This window comes from Diaphorina citri, unplaced genomic scaffold (assembly GCF_000475195.1).
Source record: "Diaphorina citri unplaced genomic scaffold, Diaci psyllid genome assembly version 1.1 scaffold3047, whole genome shotgun sequence".
NCBI classification, from domain to species: domain Eukaryota; kingdom Metazoa; phylum Arthropoda; class Insecta; order Hemiptera; family Psyllidae; genus Diaphorina; species Diaphorina citri.
In genome coordinates, this window is record NW_007380459.1 from 12,593 (window position 1) to 23,751 (window position 11,159).

Below are 11,159 nucleotides of genomic sequence, written 5' to 3' on the forward strand. Positions count from 1 at the left end.
CTTGCTATGAAACAACCTAATCGGGACGGAAACAGAACGTATTCGGGACGTATAAGTGTAGTTGTTACTGGTAGAATTAGACTGAAAAGTCCCTTTACACTCGTAGTCTAAAAAAAGGTCTTGTATTTTTAGTACAAAATGTAGTCAGTATTGCAAGAAGTCAACCCATTTAAGCCCCACTTAATACTTAGGACCCCATGTAAGCCCTTTTTCTGAGTGTACTCTTCAATGCCCATCGTGAACATTGACACGTACCGAAAGCGAGGTCAATAAAATACCTACCTAGGTCAACAAGATGGCACGTTACGAGTGTTTCACTCTCTTTTTAGAAAAATTGCTCCAAAGCCAAAATGTACGAATTCCAAACAAGTAGATACTAAAAGAGACTCGTGTGTAGAAGTGAATTCATGTGATATACATAATTAGGTATATGTACTTCATCTAAATGGAATTATTGGAGTGTACTTATGCAAATACCATAGGATTGTAGGAGCCCCCAGCCAAATAAGGCGAAAATGTTATGAAATACTGAGATGACTGACCATTGATGGCGAGAGACGAGAGACTAGTAGATAAATAGAGGAGAATTTCATCCCAAAATCGAAGAGAGGTGAAAGATAAGATAGGAGAAGTTCGCCCTGGGCAGAAATTGACCTAGCGCTTACAAGGCAGGCCAACCTTCCACACTAACTAGGCTGCCGGTTGGCAGTATTGACTGTTCAAACATTAGGAACTGGCTCCCTCTCTATCTATACGAGTATTACCTTTACCTCCTAGGTTCCTACCTTTTACTCCGCTGGACTTGGTTCTTTGGGACTCTGCCATGTTTGTGGCTTTTCCGGAACGTGTCTCTTATATTGACTGTTCAAACATTAGGAACTGGCTCCCTCTCTATCTATACGAGTATTACCTCCTAGGTTCCTACCTTTTACTCCGCTGGACTTGGTTCTTTGGGACTCTGCCATGTTTGTGGCTTTTCCGGAACGTGTCTCTTTTGGAATCAGCTGAAATCAGAACGAAAGATAATAACGGGTTAATTCAATCAGTAGCGAAAAACCAATCGGTGGCGATATCCGATAAACATATTTGAATAATTTTATGTAAATCGTACCTACTACATAATTAGTTAATTACGGGAGTTAAGTGCTCTACAATTTTTTTTTCATCAGCAAAGAGTGAAAGAGAGATTATTGGCGAGACTATGGGTTATTCACTTCTAATATGTACACACCTATTATAAGTAGGTACCTACCTATAGGTATGTACCTACATAGTGCAAGGCAATTAGGATTGCTTTATTAGACACGAAATATTTACGATTTCGCTCAGTACCTAATGTCCAAGTACATACCTACAATGCCGACACCGGACAGACAAAACTTTTTTCAGTTCTCAGAGATAAAATCTTGGCGATGTTAACGTGCCTACCGAATGTTTTTGAAAATAACAATAAATAAAGTATATGTTGCCTACCTATACCAATCACAATGTACGAGTAGGTATGTAGGTATGTACCTAATGTTTATCTCTAGACTCTAAAAAAAAGTTGAAGCATACCATGACCTTTAGGGTAATGATAACAACTACAGGTACAGTACTTACTTACTAGTTATAGATAAGCGAAGGTGCGAGAAATCCCAATCCTGAACTTGGGTGATACCTATAACGTACCTAATTATAAATTTGATATTCATATTATCACCACGTATGAATTTGATGGAATATGAACAATGGTGGGCAGAAAAACGAAGCATTTGCCTTGAAGTAAAACGAAAGTAGGTAATTCTATGCTTTCTCCAGCTTGGTCTAAAGCAGCGCGTACCTACAGTAACAACTACACTTATACGTCCCGAATACGTTCTGTTTCCGTCCCGATTAGGTTGTTTCATAGCAAGCTTTCAACTTGAGTCGGAAACATGCTATACAATTAACCCTTTTACCCATAACCCATAAAACACTGTATCATGAAGACCATGAGACAGAACTGAAGAGTGAGAGTAATTCAGGGAAATGATTTACCTTAACCCTTTTACCCATAACCCATAAAACACTGTATCATGAAGACCATGAGACAGAACTGAAGAGTGAGAGTAATTCAGGGAAATGATAAATATATGAAAGTAATACCATTAAAAAGTACTTATGTGATAAGAACATGTCTAGCAAGCGTATTGGCATGTCTGCATTATTGATAAAATGGTGTAGGTACAGTAATATTGAGGTGTATTCTATTCTGTCACGCATTACTTATGATGTCCTCAGATGTAGATATATGGATGATTTTAATTTCGAGACTATAACTCAAAATAAATATCTCATTCCTAAAAGGAATCCCCCCAAAAAATACCACTTCGTGGCATAAAAAAGACCCCGCCAAGTCGTTCCTCCCAAAATCAATCAAGTGCCCACAAAAAATAAACAAAAATCCATCCCACCCCAAAAAAGATTAGAAATCAATTTTGTACCCCGCCTTTTATTCACTTCATAGTACCTACCTTTCTTTCCCCTCATTGCACTCCTCTTTCCTCTAATATTACTTCTGCTTCACTGCATTGGCGGCGTGCCACCTACCTTTCTTTCCCCTCATTGCACTCCTCTTTCCTCTAATATTACTTCTGCTTCACTGCATTGGCGGCGTGCCACCTACCTTTCTTTACCCTCATTGCACTCCTCTTTCCTCTAATCTCACTTCTGCTTCACTGCATTGGCGGCGGGCCATCAATTTTATTTTAAAGCATTGCACGCCGCCAATGCAGTGAAGCAGAAGTGAGATTAGAGGAAAGAGGAGTGCAATGAGGGGAAAGAAAGGTAGGTACTACGTGAAGTAGGACACAAATTATGAAGTGAATAAAAGGCGGGGTACAAAATTGATTTCCAATCTTTTTTGGGGTGGGTAGGTATTTGACTTTGAAAAACGTCAAATTTTTCATCATTTTCTGCTGCTGCTGTTGCTTCCGCAACTGGCTCCCTCTCTATCTATAATACGAGTATTACCTCCTAGGTTCCTACCTTTTACTCCGCTGGACTTGGTTCTTTGGGACTCTGCCATGTTTGTGGCTTTTCCGGAACGTGTCTCTTTTGGAATCAGCTGAAATCAGAACGAAAGATAATAACGGGTTAATTCAATCAGTAGCGAAAAACCAATCGGTGGCGATATCCGATAAACATAATTGAATAATTATGTAAATGGTACCTACTACATAATTAGTTAATTATTACGGGCGTTAAGTGCGCTACAATGTTTTAGCATCAGCAAAGAGTGAAAGAGAGATTATTGGCGAGACTATAGGTCATTCACTTCTAATAAGTATACACACCTATTATAAGTAGGTACCTATAGGTATGTACCTACATAGTACAAGGCAATTAGCATTGCATTATTAGACACGAAATATTTACGATTTCGCTCAGTAGGTACCTAATGTCCAAGTACATACCTACAATGCCGACACCGGACAGACAAAACTTTTTTCAGTTCTCAGAGATAAAATCTTGGCGATGTCGATTTTAGAAGTCAAAACTTGTTCAACTGCTTTGAGAGATTTGAGATTTTATCAGACAGCTATTGGGTACTGCTTTATCATTATGAGATAGTGTGTACGAAAATTAACAAATAAAAGTAGAAATACTTGTGGATATTTGATTAAACAAAGTTAGATTCACGATAAACAAATCACTGCACAAAATGTATATTCACGTCCAAATTACGACAAAAATACGAATAGGATTTTTTTACGGAAAAAAATTTCAAGTACCTATGTGTAGGTATAACCGCAGATGCGAACGTCAAAATACATTAATACACCGATGTTCAAAGTCTGACAGTATGTATAACGAAAATAAATAAACGTACGGAGAGCAAATTAGCAAATCAAGCAGTTTCTAATGAAAAAGAGAGTGGAAAAAATGGCAAGACTTCATTTTCATTATACGAGGAAGGAGAAGCTGATGAAAAACATCTATCGGACTTTGGTTCCTCATGTTATTTCGTTTTTAATTGTTATTCAATTTCATTTGTGTAATTGTGTTTGTTATTTTTAGAACAACTGTTGGAGCAATCGCTCGGGATGATATGACGTCATAAGTGTAGGACAATAGAATAAGTATAGATACAGTGACGTAACGTTAATGTATTTGTGACGTCACGTTATCTATAAGTCCTTCAGTATGTAAATATGTATAATTGAATTTTCAATTAATTTAACAGGTTTTCATTTATTGCATTTTCCATAATTACACCATTGCCATATGACATAACAATACGTATAGTCATCAATGAAAGCAAATGTTCGTGTCTTGGATGGGGATATTTGGGATTTGGGCGCAATGGAGCAGTTTTATGAATTATGAAGTGGACTGGACACAAGAGCCAAATCTAGTTTACAAAACCAGAGGTGCATCTCCGTCCTTCAGTATGTAAATATGTATGATTGAATTTTCAATTAATTTAACAGGTTTTCATTTATTGCATTTTCCATAATTACACCATTGCCATATGGCATAACAATACGTATACTCATCAATGAAAGCAAATGTTCGTGTCTTGGATGGGGATATTTGGGCGTAATGGAGCAGTTTTATGAATTATGAAGTGGACTGGACACAAGAGCCAAATCTAGTTTACAAAACCAGAGGTGCATCTCAATTCTTAAGTTAATTGTGAGCTACGCAAACGTAAATCCTTTTGGGATCCGGAACGCGTTTCTTTGTCATAAAGTGGTAATGAAATGAAGTTATAGCTGTGACCTTTCATCAGCATCAGGATCCGATGTTCAAAGTCTGACAGTATGTACGAAAATAAATAAACGTACGGAGAGCAAATTAGCAAATCAAGCAGTTCCTAATGAAAAAGAGAGTGGAAAAAATGGGAAGACTTCATTTTCATTATACGAGGAAGGAGAAGCTGATGAAAAACATTTATTGGACTTTGGTTCCTCATGTTATTTCGTTTTTAATTCTTATTCAATTTCATTTGTGTAATTAATTGTGTTTGTTATTTTTAGAACAACTGTTGGAGCAATCGCTCGAGATGATATGACGTCATAAGTGTAGAACAATAGAATAAGTATAGATACAGTGACGTAACGTTAATGTATTTGTGACGACACGTTATCTATATGTCCTTCACTATGTAAATATGTATAATTGAATTTTCAATTAATTCAACAGGTTTTCATTTATTGCATTTTCCATAATTACACCATTGCCATATGACATAACAATACGTACATATACTCATCAATGAAAGCAAATGTTCGTGTCTTGGATGGGGATATTTGGGCGCAATGGAGCAGTTTTATGAATTATGAAGTGGACTGGACACAAGAGCCAAATCTAGTTTACAAAACCAGAGGTGCATCTCGCCCTAGCTTTCTTCTCTCTTCGATTAAGGGACGATAAGATCTTAGGATTCACAGTTCCCTCTATGAAACCTCTTCAAAAGAAGAAAAAAAGTAGGTATAGGTACTAGAAATGTTGGCACTTACTCTTTTCTGTTTCCAAGTTTTCTCACAATAATCGAAAATTTTGACCTGCAAGATCGTTTTCTTTGGTGGTTAAAAGTATCTTACTTACCTATTGTCTTGATCACAAAAGCGGTAAATTTCCTATCCTCTGAAAGTAGAGGGTCAGTAGTATGTGAGCGGGGACAGAATAGATGAATAAATAAATAAATATTATAAAAATGTCAAATGTTATTTAAAACATTCTGAGCGCATTATTGGTAAGGATAAATAAATTAAAATGTTGTTCAATTTACGTTACATTACAATCACATTGCCCGACGAAAGTTATATCAATAACGTATGTAGGATTGTAGGCGCATACGGCATTTATTTTTAGGGGGCGGAAAAATAAACAATATCCTGGGAAGGTAAACAATTGATTATTATCAGAGCGTCCTAAATATTTAATAAAAAGGCAGTTTTATTTCGATGACAATCACATTGCCCGACGAAAGTTATATCAATAACGTATGTAGGATTGTAGGCGCATACGGCATTTATTTTTAGGGGGCGGGTATGTAGGATTGTAGGCGCATACGGCATTTATTTTTACGGGAAAAATAAACAATATCCTGGGAAGGTAAACAATTGATTATTATCAGAGCGTCCTAAATATTTAATAAAAAGGCAGTTTTATTTCGAAAGGTAAACAATATTGATTATTATCAGAGCGTCCTAAATATTTAATAAAAAGGCAGTTTTATTTCGACCGATAAAAACTTTGGTCTGAGTAAAGAGGGGAGAGGAAACAATTGATTATTATCAGAGCGTCCTAAATATTTAATAAAAAGGCAGTTTTATTTCGACCGATAAAAACTTTGGTCTGAGTAAAGAGGGGAGTATGAGTCCTGATTTACGACAAAATCACGTCGTAGACCAAAGCGTCAAATCCAGATAAAAACCCGATCCGATACACGTCCACCCGCACAGACCAACCAAGAGCAACTGCAAGGCAAGCAACTGACGGGCAAATTATTTCAAGCAGAACACGTTACTCATTACTGTGGGATTATACACGATCGCGCCATGAGCAGAACACGCTACTCATTACTGTGGGATTATACACGATCGCGCCATGATAACATGATCAGTTGATCAGTCGATCTGTGACTGTAGGGCTCAGTAGTTTAACCTATGAGTTATGACTGGAGGGGGGACTAGTTGTAAGTTGTAGCTGTTGCTACGGATCAGACATCAGACTAATAGGGGGCGATCTGTGACTGTAGGGCTCGGTAGTTTAACCTATGAGTTATGACTGGAGGGGGGACTAGTTGTAAGTTGTAGCTGTTGCATGCTATACATGCTTTTATGAAAGAACCTAGACGGGACGGAGACGGAACGTACGAGTATAAGTTTACGCGCTGCTTAAAGATGCGTACGCGCTGACCCAATATTGTAGAAGAAGGAATAAAGTATAGGTATAGCCAGATTAGCCAGCCTAGTTAGCTTGGTTGATAGCGCGTCTGCGTCGTAAGCGCTAGCCGCGGTTCGATTTCCGCCCAGGGGTGATTTTATCCTAGACGGATAATATTCGTTCTCGGAACGGCTGGCTTTTCCCTACCCTAGCTTTCTTCTCTCTTCGATTAAGGGACGATAAGATCTTAGGATTCACAGTTCCCGTCGCTGTCAATACGAACTATCGTAAGTGAAAATTTTGAGATTTTGAGTTAAGATACGTGTAGGGGGTAGTTTGTTTCTCCTACCGTACTTATGTTTCAATGGTCCTTGTTGTACTTGATTACTTGAAGTTTTGTACCAGTCTCTGATATAGCCAACGGTTTACCCGGAGATGGCTCAAGACTCAAACTTCAAGCCTCTCTAGTAGGTATCCTATAGCGATAGCGCTCCGCCCCGCCCAAGTTAAAATGCGAGAGCAACCTCTACCACTATCACTTAATACCTACTCGTATACCAAACTCAATTTTACGTGAATCTCAACAGAGGTGTGAACCATTATCTATAATTCTATATTATGACTATAACATGAAACATCATAAAAAGGAATAGATATCTACAATAAAATCAAGAACACAGATTACAATTTTAGGAAATATAATTTTAAAAAAGAAGAATAAAATGGATTCTTTTTATTTATTTCGTCTTTTATTATCATTACACTTATTTTTGTTAATAGCGACAAAATGAGGCAAAAGCAATGTGAAGTAGAAGTACCTAAGTCTGTCTTTATGTTGACATAATCTTAATTTTATAGGCATGTTTTCGTTTTGCTGGAAAGCAGTTAACTTTTATAGACATTCACACAGGCTCATCCGCTAGACAGAGATATTGGATATCATTGTAATTATTCAATCAGGAATGAACAAATTTTTTGTTTGTTGTAAGGTACCAAAACAAGTGTAGCCTTTGTTGACTGATAATTTGCCGTTGGAAAAAGAGGTCGAGCCTTTTTTATTAGGTATTTATCGCAATACTTACGAAGTGAAATCAGTACTTACAAGTCACATTTTTGTTTCTCATACCGTACTTATGTTTCAATGGTCCTTGTTGTACTTGATTACTTGAAGTTTTGTACCTATCTCTGATATAGCCAACGGTTTACCCGGAGATGGCTCAAGACTCAAACTTCAAGCCTCTCTAGTAGGTATCCTATAGCGATAGCGCTCCATTTCCCTGAATTACTCTCACTCTTCAGTTCTGTCTCATGGTCTTCATGATACAGTGTTTTATGGGTTATGGGTCTTCATAAGGTAAAAGCTTTTGACAAGTCCCTTTATTTCAATTTTAGACAGATTTCACATCTTAATAAAAACGTAATTCAGAACAGGTGTCTAGTCCAAAGTCCCCAAAGGGGCCCTGGGCAGCTGCCCATCTTGGCATATGAAATTGGCAGTGCTGTGTAACATTTGGCATCTTGGCATATGTATTTGGCAGTACTATATAAAACATAAATCTCATTTTCGTACAGGTCTACATGAGTTTCATGCTGACTTGTATGTCTATTTTACTCCTATTCATATTCCATATGCTTCGGATCTTTTGAGGAACTCTTGTAAACCGGGGCTTACACATATTTCATATTTCATTTAATGACTTGTGGCTTGTGGTTGGGTACTTAGGAGAACTCCTTTTGGAGATTCCTCATTTATTAAAGCAAAAAATCTATGGTTGTGTCGGGGTTCGAACAGGCGCGTAACTTTTAATGCTAACCACTACACTTATGTAATATGTACATAAATCGCGAGAGAGTTGAACCTAGGTCGAAGCTTGTTTTCAACTATTTTACCAAGCATGCGTATCGACTACTAACTACTAACTAGAAGTAAGTCCAATAAACAAATATTAACTTTTCCGTTTCAAATGAAATCTATGCTCTTTAAACTCTAGGTAGTCTAAGGCCCGTTGCACACACACCGGTTTTGGACGAACTCTAGGTAGTCTAAGGCCCGTTGCACACACACCGGTTTTGGACGACCGATTTTTTACCGGTCGTCCAAATTCCAATAGTGAAGCACACGTCGGAATGGGACCTTGCACATACGCCGACCGGTGATCGGTGCCGGTCACTATTGGAATTTGGACGACCGGTAAAAAATCGGTCATCCAAACCGGTCTTTGTGCAACGGGCCTAAGTAACGTGCCTACCGAATGTTTTTGAAAATAACAATAAATAAAATACATGTTGCCTACCTATACCAATCACAATGTACGAGTAGGTAGTAGGTATGTACCTAATGTTTATCTCTAGACTCTAAAAAAAAAAAAAAAAAAAAAAAGTTGAAGCATACCATTAAAACAATAAAATTGCTGTAATAACTGTAAATAGATGTGAATTCAAATATTGCTAGAAATGAAATCTATGTATGTAGTTACGTATATTATTGCTCAAATTGTCTGAAGTTGCAATGATGCCAACTAGACTAAACCCATGAAATACGTCAGGGACTATGGGTGGGTTTCACCAAGCTTATTTTTAGCCCCTAACAGCCCTGTTAAGCTCATACAAACCAAATCGAACTCAGTAGGCTGTTAGCTCAACAGGCCTTCTAGGGGCTAAAAAAATATCGGTAAAATCCAACCTACGAGTATAATTATGTATCTATAAACCTAAACCAAATTGTAGAATGTAGGTACCTAAACTTGCCTACTTAGTGTTCAACTAAGGGGGATGTTATTTTTAACAAATTAAGCTCATACAAACCAAATAGAACTCAGTAGGCTGTTAGCTCAACAGGCCTTCTAGGGGCTAAAAAAAATATCGGTAAAATCCAACCTTTGAGTATATCTATAAACCTAAACCAAATTGTAGAATGTAGGTACCTAAACTTGCCTACTTAGTGTTCAACTAAGGGGGATGTTATTTTTAACAATAAAGCTTAAAGCCATCTACTCGCATTTGCTCCTATGTAATATTTCTACAGCATGTGAAACGAATTGTAATTTATAAGTAATTAGGTAGTAAATAATGATTAACAATTTATTGGAAAGCCACCTGCGCTGTGAGGAGAACAGTCAGCTCAAAATCCAAAGATATTCTAATCAGTTCACGGTGCATACGGTACCGTGTGCAATAATCTAACAAACCAGAGGGAATCAGCAAATTCCTTCCGGTTTGTTAGATTATTGCACACGGTACTGTATGCAGAAGGAATCGGACATACATGTCTACCTCTTGTCAAAAGTTCTCAATTACTGAAAACATAATAATTATTTTGTACATGATTTAAGTTGTTTTACTAGGTGTCGTGTATAATTTTACACGTTATCCAACTAATTAAAGCGCTCCACTCCGCTAAGTAAAGAAAATTTGACCGCGCTACTAGAGTTAACATTTGTAAGTGATCTACATATATTATAATCCTCTTCCCTCGCCAGGTCACGTGTTATTCGAGATGAGCGCAGGCTACGAATTGACCACGCCTCATCCTAACTCGGATAACTTGGCCGACATTGCGCACTACCCCCAGGTAGCCGATATTCTAGACATGATCTTCCACCAGACCACGGTACCGCGGGTTCAAGACCTGCTCGCGCTCGACTTTTTCCGACACATTGATCTGAGAGAAATGCCCTAACTCAGATAACTTGGCCGACATTGCGCACTACCCCCAGGTAGCCGATATTCTGGACATGATCTTCCACCAGACCACGGTACCGCGGGTTCAAGACCTGCTCGCGCTCGACTTTTTCCGACACATTGATCTGAGAGAAATGCGGACCACCTCGCTACCGGTGAGATTTGATCCAATTCTACAGGCTACAGGTCTTTCTGTTATTAAAAGTAGGGAGGGAAGGCCAGCCTAGTTAGCTTGGGGGGTAGGTCGTCTGCCTTGTTCCCGATCCGCGCCCAGGGCGAACTATAGTTTGTATAGTTATAGTTTCCCTCTGTAAAATAAATACATATCATTCTTCTCTCTTCGATTTTGGGAGGAGATCCCCGCCCAGGGCGAACTATAGTTTGTATAGTTATAGTTTCCCTCTGTAAAATAAATACATATCATTCTTCTCTCTTCGATTTTGGGAGGATAAGACCTCCGTTTTTACAGTTTCCTCTATCTATAAAGTCTATATCTATACCGTTTACTCTTTCAAGTTTAAAAATGAACTTGATTTGTGGTACGTAAAAAAAGAGAGGTAAATTAAACAATATGATTGTAATGTGTAAAATAGGATGACTTGAAACAAGATAACAGGAAA

At 37.9% G+C, this 11,159-nt stretch overlaps 1 protein-coding gene and 2 long non-coding RNA genes across 3 annotated transcripts; 2 read left to right on the forward strand and 1 right to left on the reverse strand.

Moving 5' to 3' along the window:
• Positions 1–3,015: 3,015 nt before the first annotated feature.
• Positions 3,016–5,928, reverse strand: LOC113471815. Its single transcript, XR_003394367.1, has 2 exons — positions 5,575–5,928; positions 3,016–3,088 (listed from the first exon to the last, which is right to left on the reverse strand). It is a non-coding gene; the product is annotated as an uncharacterized LOC113471815 (long non-coding RNA).
• A 98-nt stretch (positions 5,929–6,026) lies between these two features.
• On the forward strand, positions 6,027–6,431 carry LOC113471814. Its single transcript, XR_003394366.1, has 2 exons — positions 6,027–6,084; positions 6,250–6,431. It is a non-coding gene; the product is annotated as an uncharacterized LOC113471814 (long non-coding RNA).
• Positions 6,432–10,345: 3,914 nt separating this feature from the next.
• On the forward strand, positions 10,346–10,888 carry LOC113471816 (slowpoke-binding protein-like). Its single transcript, XM_026831244.1, has 2 exons — positions 10,346–10,388; positions 10,534–10,888. Exons 1-2 carry the CDS (start codon positions 10,355–10,357, stop codon positions 10,764–10,766), a joined length of 267 nt encoding a protein of 88 aa, XP_026687045.1. The 5' UTR covers positions 10,346–10,354; the 3' UTR covers positions 10,767–10,888.
• Positions 10,889–11,159: the final 271 nt, after the last annotated feature.